Below are 19,827 nucleotides of genomic sequence, written 5' to 3' on the forward strand. Positions count from 1 at the left end.
AGTTAGAAGTACTGGTGGACCACCAAGTTATTTCCAAGTAACATGTTTGGTACCCTCTATAGAGTTAATCACATGAACAAATTACCCGTAGTTGGAAAGTCCCTCAGTCAGTCTAGCCTTAAACTCACTGCATGGCTTATCTTTCAGACTGAATCCCAATCTGCAACACAGACCTAATAATAATATTAGCCTACCTCACAGTATCATGAATGGGTTATTCAGAACCTAAGTGAAGGATATTGAACACTTAGGGGAAATGCTGTATAAATACTTGTTTTATTATTATTTTATTCATATTTAGGATTAAAGTTTAGGCATGATGCCCTCCTATCCAAAGGGCAGCAAAGTTCTCATGTCCTGTAAAAGCTATACTTAATGATAGTTACCATTACTGTTTTAAAATAAGAATACTTTTATTGATGCAAAATGCGCCTGCAAAACCAGAGTTGCTCTCTAGTTCATTGTCTGTTTTGTGACTTGTGTGCCCACATCTCAAAATTAGATTTCCACTGGACGTAATCCTTGAAATAAAACTTAAATAGATTTAAATCTATGAAAATGAATTGAGTTGCATGCTTCACACAGCAGCAGCATCTTGTACTTCAGTTTCAAAGTTCAACTATTCTGCATCCGTGATGTTTTCTTGTAGCCTGCAAAATTGTTAGGTTTAATTACTGCCACTAAATCCCATACACCTTGTATTAACATAAATTTATTTTAAATGCAGAATCCTGCTTCCTTTGTGAGCAATTAGAACTTGCATAATTATCATATACAATATCACAGTAAGAAATGTTTAAAATAATACTTTGTAGGGCTTGCAAACAACTCAAAATGTAACATCAGTTTGAAGTTCAAGAGAATATTTTGGAAATGTTTTTGAGCATCTCAATCAATGGGTCTGATCATCATCTGAACGGCTTTTAGCGAGTATGATCCGCCTCTGTACTCAGCCCAAAAAATCCCATCCTGGTGCTTGCTTCTGTAATGTCCTCCTCTGTACCAAACTCCATTGAGGTTAGAATGAGCACAGGCATTGTACCACCAACCTCCTTTGTGAAAATGGGCACAGTTTCCTGTATGAAGAAATGAAACGTTAAGTGAAATTTCACAGCAGAAATAACTTACTTTAATAGTCTTTGTATTTTGAACCAATAGGAAGCTTAAGCTTGCAAGCACATTTCTCTCCTAGCTGTGATCTTGCAACATTCCCCTGACCTCAACCCGAATTTAGTAGTGTGGCATCGCATCGCTGAGCAAGTAGCTTCTTCTCCCATTGGAAATAAGAATCAGGACTTATTTTAAAAATGGTCCCATGTCTTTTGGTGAAGAAATGGTTCTGTCTTCATTGGTCAACTTTGCGCTTTCCCTCCCACTCCTCTCAGTCTCTAAAGTAAGATAAGAGAAAGTGGAGATATTTTGTGTGGTTTCCTTAGCTGCAAAGTCTATGGATCGGGTGGCACTGCCCATAGCTCTCACTTTGCAACTTACAGCAGGACAGGACTTGCTGATATAGGGTCCTGTGTTAGCCAAACCTACAATGGTTCTTTGTGCCCACATAGTGGTTGAGTGGTGCTCCTTCCTAAGGTCTTGGGATTCTGAAGAAGTTGTAGACTTCTAGGTGTCCCAAATCAGGTCTATGTTGCTTGAAAAGTCCTTCACCATGCAAATAAAATGTAAGGGTCTTGCTAAGGAATGTAAAGGTCTCTGTTAAGGAAATTGTGCCTTTTGCATGTTGATCTTCTAGAACAAGGTCATTGTCCTTGTTCAAGAGACAATTGACTGTTCTGGCAGTCATTCTCAAGACCTAGGAGACATGTTCCTACCTCAGTATTCTCACTTCAGTTTCTAAGAGAATAGTACTGCTGTGTATAAGCTTCCCTAATAGAGCTCCATGATGTGTGTCTTCTCCTTCTTTGTGGGGAGTAAGTGAGGATCTGTATGTACTTGCTAATATGTCTAGTGTTCATAGAGCTTTTCCTACTTACAATTATTTATGAGTGTTTCAGAACTGAGAACCCTGTCACAATATTTGTGCTTTTGCCCAAAAGCATCTTGAGTATGGGGGTGTGTTGTACTTGCCTATTGCTCCTTACTCTAGAAGGAATTATATCTCACTCTGAAACAGGGTCCACTCTTGTCTTGAGAATACCTTTCTACCTTTATCCCCTTTGCTTCAGTGGAATTTTCACAAAGTTACTTGCAACAGGTTTCTTTGATCCTGTAAAGGTAAAGGGACCCCTGACTGTTAGGTCCAGTCGCAGATGACTCTGGGGTTGTGGTGCTCATCTCGCTTTACTGGCCGAGGGAGCGAGCCTTTGTCCCCAGACAGCTTCCAGGTCATGTGGCCAGCATGACTTCGCCGCTTCTGGCGAACCAGAGCAGCACACGGAAATGCCATTTACTTCCCGCCGGAGCAGTACCTATTTATTTACTTGCACTTTGATGTGCTTTCAAACTGCTAGGTGGGCAGCAGTAAGGAGGATAGAATCCTGCCTTAACCATTTCCATTCTTTCCTGCTCAAAGGATAAGATACGGGGGGGTGGTTAGGTTTCATTCACCCATTTTGTCCCTCTGGATTTTAGCTCTAGTTTGAGTCTTAAGGGACGCGGGTGGCAATGTGGTCTAAACCACTGAGCCACTTGGGCTTGCCGATCAGAAGGTCGGCAGTTCAAATCCCTGCGACAGAGTAAGCTCCCGTTGCTCAGTCCCTGCTCCTGCCCACCTAGCAGTTCGAAATCACACCCAAAAGTACAAGTAGATAAATAGGTACCGCTCCGGCAGGAAGGTAAACAGCATTTCCATGCACTGCTCTGGTTTCAGTGTTCCATTGCGCCAGAAGCAGCTTAGTCATACTGGCCACATGACCAGGAAAAACTGTATGCGGACAAACGCCGGCTCCCTCGGCCTGTAAAGCGAGATGAGCGCCGCAACCCAGAGTCGCCTGTGACTGGACTTAACTGACAGGGGTCCTTTACCTTTTTTTCCCTTTTTTTTTTTAGTTTGAGTCTTGGGGAAGTCCTTCTTCCTATCTTTATTTTATCCTCTGTTTTTTGCTACCTTAGTTCTTCTTATGCTTTTGTGACTAATGAAAGGATGGAGTTTGGCTGTTACCACTCCTTCCAAGGACAGTTGAAAAATTGACTGAACGGAGAAAGAATAAGCTGTCGAAACCCAGTGTCTGATTTGTTTTTTTCTGATTAACAGTGTTTTGTTTGGTTTCATTGCATATTTATTGGTGTAATTTGTTTTGGATACATTGAGTATAATACAGTACCTTCCTTATATTCTGTGTCTTATATTCTTCAGAAGTTACTATGAACCTGTACTTTGCAGTTTTCTTTAAGCCCCAAATCTTTCACTAGATTTGGATAAAGGCAAGTCCCTACATGTTGAATGCATGTAGTTTTACGTATTTCTAGCTTTGAATGTGCCCTTACATAGTGTGAATGGGTAATTTCTGATGGCAGAGCAAGGCTTGCTGGCCCCATATTTATTCTGGCATGGTAAATAGTAGTTCTCAGGATATGAAGGTGCGTTTGAACATTTGCTGTGTGAAATTAACGTGGTTTTACCATTGCCAAAAGTAACGTGCCAGTTGTGCATGTTTGAGTCATCGTACATGAAGATGCTTTGTGTATGAGCTTGAACATTAGAGGATAGTTTTGTTTGTTTTCTAAATTTTGCTTCACTTGATCAGAATTATTTCCTCAATTCTTTCTTGTAATATGAAACAGTAGATTTATATACTGTTGTATTTCCTACCTGTGTACATATCTCTGTCTCGGTCCAGTGTTGTAAATTGTTTCCCATTGTGCCATATCATGGAGTCACCAGCATTCCCTTGATAAGTGCCTAGACGCAATCGATAGAATTCGTTTTCTGGTTCCAGTCGGAAACTGCTGTATTCTGCATAGACTTTCTTATTACTCCAGTCTTCTAACTCAATCAGAAGTCTGTAATTGTCCTGATTGGAAAGTAAGTAAATATTTTCCAGTCCCAGCCAGTATTCTCCAGCAACATTTCCAAATCCTTTCTGTTAAAACAAAACAATTCTGATTAGATTGCCTTGTAGTTCAATTAGAAAGTTATTTATTTACAGTAAATATATCACATAACTATAAGTGGTGTCTTTAAACACTGGGATAAATTTCCAATCAATACTGAACCCTAATTGATGGGAGAGTTCAAAGAAAGATGTGTATTGTTCATCTTCTTCCCTTTTCCTTTGTAGTATCTAGCACAATTCACCTCATGTCCTGCTGTATGTTTCCTTGTACCACCTCCAGCATCTTTGGCTGGTAAGATGCTCACAACATACATTATGTTGTACCAAATACTATGGGGAGAGGTGGCTCAACATGGACTGCCATTTTCAGAAGAGGGCGGTCTTTGTTCTGCCACTAGAGCAGACCTGCCACAGAATTCTACCCACCTCCATAGATTTTGGCTATGCTTATTCAGTACATCCAATTCCTGAACACCACACATGATTCTAGGCTGAGTTCATAATGGTTCCTTCTCTATGCAGGGATGAAAACAGAACCCATATAAGATACTCCTTCTGAACCAGCCAGGGTGTCATGTGGGCACAGGATTGCCCCACTGCATCTTCATTCTCAGACTGCTTATCTGCTTTCAGTTATTTTTTGTAATGGTAAAGATGGTTACTTATTCATATGGCTGCAATATTTATGGCTGCAGTTTGGTTAATACATTATTATTAATCAACTTAAATGGTACTCCAGTTAATCAGGAAGCAGCTTTTAAACAATTTATTTGAATCCATGCATTTTTTAAAACTGCAGATGGCAAATTCCATCTTAGAAGAGTCATTTCTTACTTTTTTAGAGACTAAGAGGTGAAATACCTCCTTTATCGTTTAAAAATACATGTTTTGATTCAGTATTTCTGCTTTTTGCTAATACAGATTTAATTTTTTAATGAACTAAGACTAGCAGCTAACTAACAGCACAATTCTATGCATACTTATTTAGAAATAAGTTTGTTCAGTGGAACTTCTTAGTATGTCTAGGATTGCAGACTAAGAGTTTTTTAATTGGATGACTATCCTATTTGTATAACATTAAAATGCTTAATAAGGAATTAAAATATCATAATCTTAAATATTGACAGGACAAAATGGAAAGGGAAAGGATGAACATAAAGTGAGATTATGGCTGCAAACCTAAACAGTGGTGCCTCGCAAGACGAAAAGAATCCGTTCTGTGATTCTCTTCGTCTAGCGGTTTTTTCGTCTTGCGAAGCAAGCCCATTGACGGATTAGCGCTATTAGCGGCTGTTAGCGTCTTATTGGCTTATCGGATCAGCTGATAAGTGGCTTAGCGGCTTAGAAAGGGGGGGGAGCAAAAAAAACCCCGCAGGAACTCGCAAGACATTTTCGTCTTGCGAAGCAAGCCCATAGGAGATTTGTTTTGTGAAGCACCTCCAAAACGGAAAACTCTTTCGTCTAGCGAGTTTTCCGTCTTGCAAGGCATTTGTCTTGCGGGGCACCACTGTACATGGTTATCTCAGAGTACGTCCCTCTGAACTCAGTGAGGCTTAATTATGAGTACACATGTAGAGGATTGCACTAAAGGCAGACTCTTTGCTCCTTCCTGGTCACTTTTCTATTGCACTGTGCAAAGCCATGTGTCAGGGAACTGCCATCAGTGCTGGAGGGAGAGAGCAAAAGCCAGAGGGATTCCAGAGAGCGTCCAGGGATTGGGAGAAGCAGCCCATCTTCTGGGGAAGAGAATCAGCGTAGCACCAGTGGAGAAGGGGGGCAGGTGGGGGAAGTGACGAGGCGGTCCCATGACTCCTTGCCTGGGACCAGCGGGGAGAGTAGGGGTCCTCCGTTGCCCACGCCCTCCCTGCGCAGAAGGCTTTCGCGCAGAGAGGGTAGGCGGAGACTAGGCGTCAAAGAGCTTCTTTGCTGGAAGAAGTTTAAGAAACGCCCACTCACGGATTCTGCCAGCGACTGAGTCAGCCACGGGTGGGTGGCGGTCCGGACAGATAAGGTTTACTTTGGCAGCCCAGCCAGGTGTTTGCACCCAGCCAGGGAGATAGTTGCCTGCTTGCGCACAAGCAACCCCTTAGGAACCATTACACCGTGGTTTGGCTTAGCCTGGTGTCCAAACCTGTAGTTCAGCTCCCCTGGGCAAGCCATGAGCAGTAAATCATAGGACAAAGCTCAGTTAAAGCTTGTAGTTTGTCTGGAGAGAGCTCAGCCACAAGGCTCCCTGGGTTTGGATGACATGCTAGGCTAAACCAAGAATTTTCTCCGCGCAACAGCAAAACTACCAGGGCAGAGCAAAGTGGCCACAGTCTCTCCTTTGGGAGCCCAAATCCTGGTTCATTTGCACTAAGCCATGGTGTGGCTTAACATTGCACATAGAGGTGGCCATTGTTAACAGCAGTGACATAAGAATTCTGAAGCAGGTACAGAGATGCCTCCAATGCACACACATGCTTTAAATAATTCTGAGGAAGGAACATATAATTTCTGTTTTACAGTGCACCATAACTTGTTGGCCACCTGAGTCTTTTTAAAAAAGATTACCTTGTAATTGTCCCAGTTTGTGAAGAAGTTCACAGAACCATCTGTTCTTTTTTGTATAACCGTCCAGCCCCCAGGATCAAGGCTGTTCTCACACCATAATTGCACAGGTCCATGGCTGTTTTCAGGCTTGATCATATAAATCCCGCTGCTGGAGTAGCCAGCTTGTTTTGCTTCTTGACAATCTTTGAATGGACCTTTTGAAAACAATTTGAGAGTTTAAAAATACGTCAGAGTTCTGTAATGGTGCTTACTTACATTAATAGTAAAATATTTTGTAAAAAGCTATTAAGCTGACATGCATAAAAATGATCCAGCATAAGATATTGTTATGCTTTCACTTTGACAACAGTAACTACGGCTTGTTTTTCTTAATGCTCATTTGCCCAAAACTAACAGTTGCAGGACCAAACTTGCAAACTGTTCTAAATCATTACAGATTTTCCTAATCAGAAGGTATCATTTATTTCACATGCCTAGGGTAGAGAGGTAGAGAAGTGCATACTAAAAGTTGCTGTAGCTTGCAGGTGTGGAAAATCATTTTTTAAACATTTTTAACTTGTACTGAGATAAGTCACACTAGTCCATCAAGTTCAGTGGTGTCTACTTTGACCAGCAATTGTTTCCATGTTCTAGAATAGCGGTCTTTCTCAGTCCTGGCACTTGATTCCTTTTTCAGCTTGTGTTGCCAGGTGTTGAACCTTCAATTTCTGCATGCAAATTCTTGAACTATTTCAGTCTGGCTTCAGGCCCAGAGGTGATCCCTTTGGTTGATGACCTTTAATTGGAGAGAGACAGGGGGAGTGCAACGCTATTGAGTTTCTTAGATTTCTTAGCGACTTTTGATACCATTGCCCGTGGCGTACTGCTGAAGTGGGTTGGAAGCTGGAGGCACAGTGATGCAATGATTCTGCTGCTTCCTGCCGGACAAGCTGCAGAGAATGATATTGAGAAGCTCTTGCTTAATCCCTTGGCAGTTGTGCTGTGGGATTCCGCAAGATTGTTCTGCCCCCAATGATAATTATGAAGCCGTTGGAGGTGCTCATTGCGGTGGGGCTTGGTGTCACCAATATACAAATGACACCCATCTCTGTCTCTACATGCTATATATGTCAGAGGATGTTGTACTGGACTGGATGACCCAAGGATCTTCATTGGCTACCTATATATTACTAGGCCCAAAGTATGGTTTGATTTGTAAAGTCGGAATGACCCAGGACCAAGGTACCTCCTATTCTTCCTTTCCCTTTACTGGGTGGCCTGGACCTGTGTTGAGAAGGAAAGTCTATTTAATTGTCCCACTGTTGAACAAGGCTCACTATGCAATGACATGGGGCACGACCTTCTCTGTCGTGCTGCAACAACATTAATGAGCTTCTGATGTTTGATGGTTGGTTAACGCATACCTCTTCTTTTAGGCCTATGAGTGATTTGAGTTGTTTGATTTCAATCTGATGAAATCAGTAAATCACCAGATTTACTGCTCTTCATTTGTAATAATTTTACATTGGATTTTATCCTATGTGTATTTTGATATGTTCTATTATAGTTTTATAATTTTATTGGAAACCACCCTGGGAGTTAGTAAAGAAAAGTAAAGTATGTGCTCCTGCCACTGAGCTATAGACAAGCTTCCCTGCCCCCTTCCCCAATGTTTCCCAGCTTAGGTAGAACATTTTCCATCTTTCAAAGTCCAGGGAAGAGAATGTCTCAAACGAATGCACAAGAAGATTGTTTCACTAGTGGTTTCAAGCCTCAAATTTCCCCTCTCCTGCTGCACATGCCTTTCCACTGGGAAATATGAGAGGGGGGGAAAGCTAAGCAACTAAAATACTTTTGTGTTGCCTCCTGCCTGTTAAGCTCTCAATTCATTTGAAGGAAGTTTCCAGATCTTATGAATATAATTCTATATATTATTTCAATTATAGACATTTATATTTCAATTATATATATTTCAATTATGTAGAATATTAACAGATACAAGCAATGAAAACAAAGAAACAAGGAAGTGAGACTTAACTTCTTTTCAATTCTTAGGACTTATTAGCCCATGTCAGATTATTTTGTAGCCAGTTTTTCGTGTTTCAGAAGAAGAACTTCATAAAACATTGGGGTGAACAGCTCTGCACAAATGTCTTCCACCTCATTGTAAATTTTCCATGTGGGTAAAACTCTGAGGGTATGGAAATTCATCTCTTGTTGAAGGATTTTTTTATTGATCAATTTATGGAGAAGTAAGTTATAAATAGTTTTGCAAAAGCTATTCATAACTTGTAAAGATATCCTTCTAGCCTTAAATAAATGCCTTTGCCAAATTCATTGTGACATATATCATTTACGGTGGCCACACTGGTCTCGTTCCATTTTTCTGCTTCCAGATAGAAGTAAATATCTATCTTAAGCTTTTAAGGAATTTTGTCTCAGGATGGTGAGGTTCCAGGGGTAGTTTTGGACCCTAAATTAGCCCTAATGCTGAACCCCACCAGCAGTGCTGTATGTCAGCTGAAATAGGCTCTTCTTGCCAGCTTAGGCCTCAAAGGTTGCCTTTCTGAGGGAAATACTGAGTGCTAACAAGTTTTGCTAATGGGCAAATGGATATACAGTGGTACCTCGCAAGACGAATGCCTCGCAAGACAAAAAACTCGCTAGACGAAAGGTTTTTCCGTTTTCGATTTGCCTCGCAAGACAAATTTCCCTATGGGCTTGCTTCGCAAGACGAAAACGTCTCGCGGCTTTGTTTCCTTTGTCTAAAAACAAAGACATGTTTTGTTTATAAAGTTAATTTATTTTCCCTTCAATTTTTGAACTGCTCTTTACAGTATGTGTGACTTTAAAGAGCAGTTAATAAACTGTTGTTGTACCAAATTTGGCTTTGTTTGGACTTTTTTTGACCATAGGAACGCATTAATTGATTTTCAATGCACTCCTATGGGATTTCGTGATTCGCAAGACGAAAAATTCGCTAGACGACAAAACTTGCGGAACGAATTAATTTCGTCTTGCGGGGCACCACTGTACACATGCACCACTGGCACACTTTTCTAACAATATTCATTATTAACTGAAGTATATATAGTAAATGTTTGGTATTCCTGCACTGAGTCCCATTTCTACCCTCTCTTTTCATTTTAGGGGACCTAAAATGGTATTGTTTATTAGATTTCCTTTCCCAACAATGCTAGAGAAATAGGTAGTTGTGTTACTTTGGTTACAGTTCTGCCCACACCAAGGTGCAAGTGAGCGATGTAGAATTTAGTGGGCCTTGTTTACAAGACACTGTGCACAGATTCGTTTTTGAGGTCTGCCTTTTTGTACCCAGTTTCATATATTCACACTTACGCAGCAGCCAGATTCTAAGATGTTTGGTATGTTAAAATGTGAAAGGGCAAGTGTCCTCCAACACCATGGCAAAAGTGTTGCTTTGTTGCTGTATGATTGGGCAGCCTTATACCTTGATTAATAATTAGCTCTGTTCCCAATGTGTTACATATTATGCAAATAATTAAGTACTATTTACATCTAGTATTTCATCTGCACTGTATCCCTCTTTGTATCAGCAGCTGTTCATTCAATATTTCATTCAGCATGTGGTTTTTCTTTGAATGCTGGTCAAAATGGCCAGCTGTGACAGAAGAAAAAGCTAGCCATTTCTCTGTGGAAGAATATAATATGCAAGAAGGAATGATTTCACAGATAGAAGAATGGGAGATTTTAAAATGTAGAGTTTTGAACCCTGGCTGTTGCAGAAGTGAAATTTCTTCCAGATGTATCATAAATCATATCATTCATGGATACTTTCTACAGCTCGTAATCCCCAGGTTATTTTTCACAGTTTGCTAGTAAATTATCATCAAGAATGTGCTGAATGAAGCAGATTGTTAGCTACAATATTCTCTTCTTCTACCCTTTCCAGAAATAAATAGTTTGTGTGTGTGTGTGTGTGTGTGTGTGTGTGTGTGTGTATATCTCAGTATCAACAGGTGTCATAATAAAAAAATAAAAAATTGAACCATAATCTTCCATTATCCCTTAAAACATTATAGCAGCTAGATAGTTACCTTTAGAGGACAGTAATATTGATCTCTGTTTCAAATTCTCTCTTAACTTTCTTGTCCATATAATCTATATCAGTTGCAGAAATGTCAGGCCTCTTCAAATGGATGATTGTTTTAGTCCTGTAGCTTACAATTGTCTGAATAATTTGTCACCATTGAAATAAATTTAGCCTTTTGTTTTTAGAAAAAAATAACTTGAAAGCTTGAATACATAGCACACCCTCAACAATATTTTGTAGATTTTACCAGGGTAGAAACTTGCAGCCATTGGAGGCATTGCCTGTATACATAAACATGTTATACAAACAAACCTTTTGCTGTGAGTAAATGGTCTCAGACACTGGACTGAGACCTACATTGCCTACAGTGTGCTGCTGGAATGTAACTGCTTAAAGCTGCTAGAAGATATGAAGAAGGTAAAAGGTGCAAGAAAATGGCCCATGCTACTTTCTTTAACAAAGAGCTTGACAAAACTACAGTCTCTTAGGTCAGAACACTCTTCATACAGTTCCATAAGTTGGTCAGCACCCTTTTGAAAAGGTTTCATTTGGTCATTCCTAGCTGAAAGAAGCAGGTTTGTGGGACAAAGGCTTTCGGGTGAAAACTGGCCATCTGAGTGTAAGAGCATTCTGCAGTGATTTTTTGGCTTTGGTTTGTGTTTTCTTCCCAGTCACCAACCAGAAGTCTTCAGATTGTCTGAGAAGCCCCCACCCCAAAGGTTCATAGATAATAGTTCTAGAAATAGCAGTAAATGTCTTACCTTCATTGATTAAAGTTAACGGTGGGATCCTGAAAGGGCTTTTTGTAGGAGAAGTAGCAGGATCGGGGGGTGGCCTTACATCTCTGTCTCTAGGGTAGCCTGTGTCTCTTTGAATTTCATTACTTCCCAGGAGCCCAGGAGTGTATTGTTGACTGTTAGGAATGTGGTGAGGCACCACTTGAACTAAAGGAGGAGAGCCATGTGTGTCCTGGCGAGTGAATATCCGCAGACATTGCTCTTCCAACAGTGAGATGACGACTGACTGATTATTTACAAGATCAGTTAGTGTTGCATATTTAACTTCCAGTTCTCTGTACCTTGTAGTCATTTTCAGCATTTCAGTTGTGACATTGAGGATTTTGTTTTCCAGCTGGGAAAGCTCAAGTGAATTGTCCCGTTTGCGGATTATCTCGTGCAGAAGTTGCATGTACAGCTGAGTAACCCTAGAATTCATGTTGCGGCTCTCTTTTCTCAACAGTTTTACTTCATTCACTATATTCCCATCCACATCCACCACTAGCTGCAAGAGATCAATCTCTCTCTTTTGTTTGGATAATACATCCTTCAGATTCTCGATGTCCATTCTAGTAATTTCATCTTTTTTGTTCTCTGGCCCTGGCCCTTTGGTGTTGACACAAATTGGTCCGGTTATTTTTTGTTCAGGAACAATAAATGTATAGCCACACTTTTTCCCTTCCTCTCCTTCTGTAGAACGTGGGTTTCGTCTGAGAGTGTTTTTGAGTTTCAGCTGTTTTGTGCAGTGTCCATTTGGTAGTAACAGAAGTAACAGCAAACTCAAAGTCCATGAGAATGCCTTCATTTTCAAGTAAGCTAAATGGAAAAAACAAAATTAAAAAATTATTGTTAAGGTCCTTTTATTAAAAAATAGTATGAAATCCATCAGTCACCAAGGATAGAGAACTAAGATTTCTGTAGGATATTTACTAAGATTTCTGTAGGGTGTTATCCCCTCCAAACTTATGGTAGTCATACTGTATTCCCAGTAAAAAAAAATAAGGGGGGAAGGAAATCATGTTATATATTTGCACCACAAATAGATCAGTCAACTAAAATATGAGCTATTGGGCAGTAGTAATGCTATAAAACGTGACTTGGGATGGCTTTAAAATGCAGGAGAATTCTAATAGATTGACAACTACTTAGAGATAATACTAGTAATAGGCTTCTAGGATTCTATGAAGGTGAATCTAAAGGCGACCTTGCAGTAATTCCTTCCTGGATTCAGCAGCCTCTCCTTCAGTCTAATGGTTGCTATATGGTGGTTCTGTAGATTTCCCCCATTATTCAAAGCACTAAGACCATTTGCATCACTATTTGGCAGTGTTGCATTGGAGTTGCTTCAGCATCAGATAATCTAGTACTTCAGGGCCAAACAGGCAAGTTAGCATGATCTTGAGGCACTTCTGTGGGATAGACGAAGACAATTGCCTCCAACCATTTTGCTTCATATTTGCAGCATGTGAGGTCAATGCACTGAAGTAGTTCTGGCTAACATAGGTATGTCTAGATGGGCAGGAAAGTATAATAAATTGTTTGTGGGTTAATCACTTTGGGGGAACCTGTTTGCAAGCCCAGCATGACTAGCCACTTCCAAGCAGGGAAGCAGAGATCTCCCAGGATTGGAGGCTTGGAGGAAGAGGCAAATGCTGCCAGGTGAGAGATGGGAGGGTTCAGCCTTCTCTATATGGGATAAAAGTTAGGATATATCTGTGAGAGAAGACTCTGTATTCTGATAGCTCTTTTTCTCTTCTACTGCTTCTTGTTTAGATTAGGTTTTTTATTGTAATGGCAGAAGTGTGTGTGTGTGTGTGTGTGTGTGTGTGTGTGTGTGTGTGTGTAAAAGAACAGTTGGTCATGGAACCATAGCTATAATGCTATCAAATTCAATTTTCACAGTCTTCTCCCAAATGGTGAGATTGGCAAGGGGAAAGGCAAAGGCAAGAGGATCAAAATATAGAATAACTGGGAGTTATTTAAAGCCACAATAGTAGCTCAGCAAGAGGGTATACCATGGATCAAGAATGTAGCACCTTGCCAAGAGGATGATTGCATGATTAACAAGCAGAGTCAAAAGAAGCTATTAAAGACCAGTTTCCTTTAAAAATGAAAGTCTTATCGAAATGAGAAGAACAAAAATGAACACAAACTTTGGCAAATAAATATAGGCGGACCTATATAGGCAAATAAATATAGGCGGATGCTAAAAAATAAATTTGAGGAGCACATTGCTAACAACAGATCCCTGTGCTGGAACTAATTATCACAGGAAGAGAGCCTGAGGAACTGAGACAGATAGTGCTGACAAGAGACAAAGTTCTAGGTCTTATTACACCTTTTAAAAATGACAAATTCACTGGGTCCAGATGGCATCCACCTGAGAGTCCTTAAACAACTGAAATGTAGAATTGCTGGTCTTCCAGTAAAAATATATAAATAGTACCTCAGACCAGCCTCCATAGCTGAGGTTTGCAATGTGGCCAATGTAACACCAGTTTTTAAAAAGGGATCCATGGAGTTTCCTGGTAATTACAGGCTGGTTAACTTAACATCTATTCTGGGGAAAATGGAAACTACTGTTAAAGATAGAATGACCAAGCATATAATAGAATAAGAAGTCTTGCTAAAGCAGAACCAGCATAGCTTCTGCAAGCATTCTTAGAGTTCTTTGAGTGTTTCAACAAACATATCTAGTTTGCTCCCAGCTGAGGCTGTCTTCAATACTTAATGGGTTTATGAGATACTACTACCATAGGTATTTGTTAAGATGTTCCCTTCTGGGTACTTGGAAGATAATTTCTAGACTCTTCGAAGACTTAAGGGTCTGGGTCAAGCAAAAACCAGTTTTGACTACAACCTATCACTTACAGTAGCAGCTATTGGACAGATCCATTTGCCCATGGGTGTACATTATACATTGAATATTCTGACATGAAAGTACTTTGATGTATGCATCAAATAAGAACCCATGGGGACAGTGCTTAATGTTTTTCATAGCTTTAGGCATTGGTGACTTCAAGGAAGCTATTGCTTTTGAACCCCTAAACATTCCTTCGTGAGAGAACTCCCTCATTTTCCCCACATAAAATCTCTGAAATTTTCCTTATGTTTATTTCCCTTCTCTGTTCTCAGATAAGTGGAACCTGCAGCAAAATGTTGAAGTGCTCCTGTTCAGAATGCTCGGTTCCATTTCCCCTCCTGACAGATTTTTTTTGTCTCCCTTCCAACAGTCAATCAGTACTTTGTGGCCAATAAAAGATGATCAGTCCTCATTGGAAAGTTGGTTGGAGGGGGGAGTCCTGTGGGATTTCCCCCTCAATATTTTTATTTTTTTATGAACCTTGGGAGTTCCCCCATACCTCCATATGTATGACTGGCACCATTTTGGTTCAACTAGCACTCAAAGAATTAAGATTGCACTTAGTGCTTATATAATGGACACAGCGCTGCTGTGTGGCTTCCTTCCTCAAGTGCCTTGTCAGTGTGAGGAAATCCATTCTGTAACCCTGTTTTCTACCGTGTGCTTAATTTATTAGTGTATAATGTATGTTATCATTGTGTGTCCTCCAAAGGTTCTCTGCTCCAATATAGAAAAAACCTCTGCTGCATCACCCAGCCTCTGCTTACAAACCTCCAGCACCTACCAAGGCAACTGAGCCTTTATGTCCTGAAGTTAACCTACCGAATGTGAATTGTTCAATAACACATTGTATTATTATGGAAACAAAGCAAGCCAGTGTATTTATATTTATTACTTTCTCAATTTTCTAGATGAGTTCAGATGGGTATTGTGAGCAACACTTTACTTAAAGCAACATAACTACTTCTTTAAAATAAAAAAATTCCTTCCAGTAGCACCTTAAAGACCAACTAAGTTAGTTCTTGGTATGAGCTTTCGTGTGCATGCACACTTCTTCAGATACCCGAAGAAGTGTCTGAAGAAGTGTGCATGCACACGAAAGCTCATACCAAGAACTAACTTAGTTGGTCTTTAAGGTGCTACTGGAAGGAATTTTTTTATTTTGACTATGTCAGACCAACACGGCTACCTATCTGTAACTACTTCTTTAAAGGCAATTGAGGAAACTTGCTTTTTCTCACTGAACTTTCTATACATTAATTAGTAACAAGTAAAGTTTTGTTTTTAAAGCAAAGCCAGCCTAGCTGAATTGACATAGTGGAACAAAGGCATCTGCTCAAGATTGATTAATTTTCACAGTACTGTATTGTTGAAACTGTACCTTTCATAAATGGGTTGCAAGGGAATGTTATTTTAGCATATTTTGACATGTGTACAAAAAGGTCATTTGTTACTTGAATGGTGGTTTTCGTATTAACATACAAAAATCTTAGGTGTGGACCCTAAGTTGCAATGTATGTTTCTTATTTGTCTGCTATACACAGAACCATTTCAATTTCTCATATCTTTGTGCACCACTGAATCTGGCAAACATTTTGAATATGTTGAACATCCCAATCCTTGCCAGAATATTGTAGTCCAAAATAAACTGTCAATTGCAGACATTTAAGTACAGAATCCTAATCTCAGTAGTGCCATGTTAAATTGTGTTGATCACATGTGTGTTGACATCAAAGTTTGGTTAAGAGTGTTGATTTTTAAGTCTTCTTGGGCAGAAATGGTTCATCTCACTTTCAGAGTACTGGAACTAAATTGATCCTAAAATTCATAGGCTGCAATCCATGGACACGTGCATTTTGTTCTTGCATTCCTTTTCCAGCAACTGCTGTTCTTAATCCTACACTATCAGGTGGAGTTTAGGAAAGCTGTTCATAGCTAGGTGCAGTTTCATGTTCAAGAGGAAATGTTTGGGAAGACTCAGTCTATGTCCTACATTGATTATTTGTTTTGTTGTTTTGTGTTGGTTATTCGAAAGTACATTCTGCTGAAATGAACTGGGCTTCTTTCCACATGATGGCAGCTATCCAACAAATGAGTTGCCGCAAGTACAAACATAGGTTTCCCATTGTCAGCTATGATACTTGGATTTCTTTATCTTTCAAAGATTACAGTGAGGAAAGTCCCTGAATCACAGCCAGTGTCAAAGTTGAAATGAGCAACTAAATAGCAGTAGCTTCAAGGAAACTAATGTTGAAAGCTCATTTTTACTAACAGCAAAAATGTGTGCTCTTGTATTAGCATATTCTAGACTTAATCGGCATATTTTAAAGAATATATTCTTTTAAATCACCTTTAAAACCACTATTAAAGTACTTAAATGTTATGGAGTTTAAATAACACAGGAACCCACATTTTAAAGTACGGCTAATAAAAAACTCCTGAAATGACTTCATAGTAATTCTTGGAGTCATTAGTAGTTGCTTAAGGCTCCGAAATTGCTTTTCATACACGAAATGTGGAAATAAACTGTTGTCCATTTATTACCATCAGTGCTGACTGTGTGAATATTGGTGACCCCAGACCCAGAGACAACCTTGTTCCCCAGCTAGATGCCCTAATGAATTTAGGAACTATGCTGCTTTTGTCTGAATAAACATTTGATAATAATTTGAGCTACTGTCTACTACATGTATTAGTTTTATGTACTATGATAGATTCTAAAATGCAATCATTTTAAGAGCTAGTTATTGAAGCCAGGCTGTTACTTTCATCTGCAAATCGTGTTATTAATCTACTCCACTGTAACATGGAACATCACTGTTACTGTGAATCCAGGGTTCATAGTCAGCTGTTGCTCTTTGTGATGTTCAGTGTAGATTACAGCTTTTGGGTAATCTTCAGCTATACGCTTTCAAAATTAATACTTGTAGCTGGATCACTAACAACTTACGCTGGGTTTACTTTTTCCCATTCAGGACTGGTCATGCAATTTTTTAGTTTTTCAAGCAGTAAATTCCTTCAGGTTAACACTGTCATTAGACAGTAAAAGCTATTCCATGAATAAGAAAGTGTTAAATGGCAATGGAAAATCCAAGTTTTAATGAGAGCCCCTGATCAAAATGTCCATTTGGGTGTACAGCAGGAATAGTGATTTATCAATAGGAAAAGTGCAAGTTAAGACTTTAATTGTAGATTCTCCTAGTAATATATTTGGGGAGAAGCCTGTGACACCATTTCAGGGGTACTTCTTGATTAGTTTCATTTTCTTTTAGTAGGACTGTCAATGTTTTAGTAAGGAATCCTAAGAAAATCCTTTTTGTTGTGCAGATCAAGCGGTACAGTTGGTTTTTCATGATCACCATCAGCCAGCTTTTCTGAATGTTGGTGGGTGGGGGATTTCCTTCCCTCTTGTATAAACATGAAACAATGCAGTCAAGAACATTAAACCTTATACTTGTAATGGAGCACTCTCAAAATTTATTGGATTCAATAAAAGAAAAAAATAAACTGTGTGCATTAGTATGTATGAATTTTGCCAGCACATAAAATGTAGCAGCAGACTCATCCATATGTAATCTACAATCTGAAATAACTACAGAAAAGTTGTGTGCCGATTGACAACAAAGAAAATGTATAGACACCAACCTTGTAATGGCTTTTTCTTCTGAAGGAGCATAAAAATCCACAGACCCCTTTTTGTGTAGATTCTCCTCCTGGTGCCAGAACAATTGTCTGGCAATCTGCAACGTTCTAGGGAGAACGGCTGCTTTCTCTTGCCATATATTACATCCGAGTACAGATCACCCCATTTGGTTTAATAAGAGAACCACATATCAAAATCATTTTCTTCTGCTCCAGGAAAGATGGAGATGTTTTGAAGCTGCTTTGCCTTGCCTTTGCATGCTGAAATGCCCTAGCCAGCAACAGTAGACCTTGCTTCCATATACTGCACACTTGGGTGTGTTTCTTAAACAAACGCATGCCTAGACTTTAAGCAGTCAGCCCATATATGATGTCACTGGAGAACAGGAGGCGGGGGAAGACTCCGAAGGATTTCCTACCCACAACCTTTGGAAAAAGGAGAAAACTGGCAGGGGGGGAAGGAGAGGGAGAGGGAGAGGGAGGGGGAGAACCACAGTATGAACAAGGAGAGATTGTCTGCTGGTTTAAGGGGGGGGGGCAGCAGATGGAGAAACAATAAGAAAAGTTTAGGCAATTGCAAAATATTTTGCTGTGCAGCCTAAAGATCCCTGTCGAGTTGTTGCAGTAGTAAGCTTAGTTATGACTGGAGATTGTCAGGCTAGTAAACTCACTTTTGTGTTCCCAGAAATGGAAGAAACAGGCTGAGTGAATTTAACAGTAAAATGAAGCAGTTACAGTCCCGAAGAATGCAGACCAGAATGTCACCTTCAATTCTTTAAGTTTATTTAATAAGAAACAGTTCTTATTAAATTGCAGTGGTAATCAATAAAATAGAAGATAATATTAATTCTTTTTGTGAACGTTGCATACATGGAGAAATATGTTGGAAGGGAGAGAGCTGGACTTTTCTTTAGTACTATAAGAAAAAGTCACATGCCAGTTAACAGTTTTACAGTATTTTGAGAGGAAAATAAAACACTTAATTTTGATTAATAGCAATTATCTTAATGTTTTATTCTAAATATCTATGTAGGCAAGGTAAACAATTGCATGAACTTCATGCTAGAAACCTGCAAAACTTACATGTAATTTAAATTAATTTTACCATTGAACTCTCCTACATTGGCTGCCATCATTCTGCCAAATCTTTAAACTCAACAACCAGACAAATTCAAGGCACCCCACCATGTCTCAAAGGTGCCCCCTTCTGCATCGTTTTCTATTTAACTACAGTACTTGAATACTTCAAAAGCTTAAAGTTCTGCCAGTACAATTTATGAAGATTGTGTTTATTTAGAATCAGTGCACATCAGAGCAGTTTTTAATTATCTGTAGCAAGCATTTATTTTTACAGCATGGCATATAATAACTCTCAGAATGTAGAAGAGCAGAGCAAACCTTATTTTTAAGTACTTTAGTTCCCCAAGTTAACTTAGATGTAAGCAAACTCGCCAAATCACCATAGATGCATTTCTAAGAATAATTACTTTAATTCAGAGAGTAAAACTAAAGCCTGACTTCATGTTGGACTGGCAGTATACAATTGCAGCATTGTAGTCAGTCAGGCAGTGAGGACTGGTGACGCTTTGTTTATCCAACCAATCTAGTTCGAAATTTTCCTAGGAGACCTTTTGATATAAGGTTAGCACTTTGGAAGAACCTTATTGTAACATTGAAGCCTTGGAAGAATATTTTAGGGCAAAGGGTCAGTTCAAAAAGATCACTTCTGGCAAGATCAAGTGGCGTTCAAATCTGTCAGTTTTGGTTCTTTCCCTTTCTCATTTTTTCAATCAGCTCATTAGATTTCTGCATCACTTTGTGATTTTTTTTAAAGTATTCACAAAACTTCTCAAGCATATAGTGCACAGTTATCCTAATATGCGCATTTTTGTTTGCAGTTTTGCCTAATATACATAGTTTTATAGTCATTTT

The 19,827-nt window shown here is 39.4% G+C and overlaps 2 protein-coding genes across 3 annotated transcripts in view; one reads left to right on the forward strand and one right to left on the reverse strand.

The window, feature by feature from the left end:
* Nucleotides 1-19,827, forward strand: part of RALGPS2 (Ral GEF with PH domain and SH3 binding motif 2) — a 106,485-nt gene that overhangs the window by 55,048 nt on the left and 31,610 nt on the right. The window lies entirely within an intron of this gene.
* On the reverse strand, nt 395-18,320 carry ANGPTL1 (angiopoietin like 1). The gene is made up of 5 exons (XM_083507178.1): nt 17,899-18,320; nt 11,376-12,206; nt 6,564-6,757; nt 3,767-4,037; nt 395-1,076 (listed from the first exon to the last, which is right to left on the reverse strand). Exons 1-5 carry the CDS (start codon nt 17,927-17,929, stop codon nt 889-891), a joined length of 1,515 nt encoding a protein of 504 aa, XP_083363304.1. The 5' UTR covers nt 17,930-18,320; the 3' UTR covers nt 395-888.

This window comes from Podarcis liolepis, assembly GCF_965112155.1.
Source record: "Podarcis liolepis genome assembly, chromosome: 6".
NCBI lineage: Eukaryota > Metazoa > Chordata > Lepidosauria > Squamata > Lacertidae > Podarcis > Podarcis liolepis.

What these genes read in the sequence shown, in the direction of transcription:
- ANGPTL1 (XM_083507178.1), bottom strand. Translation starts at nt 17,929, where the DNA reads ATGCTCCTTCAGAAGAAAAAGCCATTACAAG. An exon ending in GAAGAAAAAGCCATTACAAG is followed by an intron (nt 12,207 to 17,898) that starts GTTGGTGTCTAT and finishes TTTTCCATTTAG; the next exon opens with CTTACTTGAAAATGAAGGCA. An exon ending in CAAACTGGGACAATTACAAG is followed by an intron (nt 4,038 to 6,563) that starts GTAATCTTTTTT and finishes TTGTTTTAACAG; the next exon opens with AAAGGATTTGGAAATGTTGC.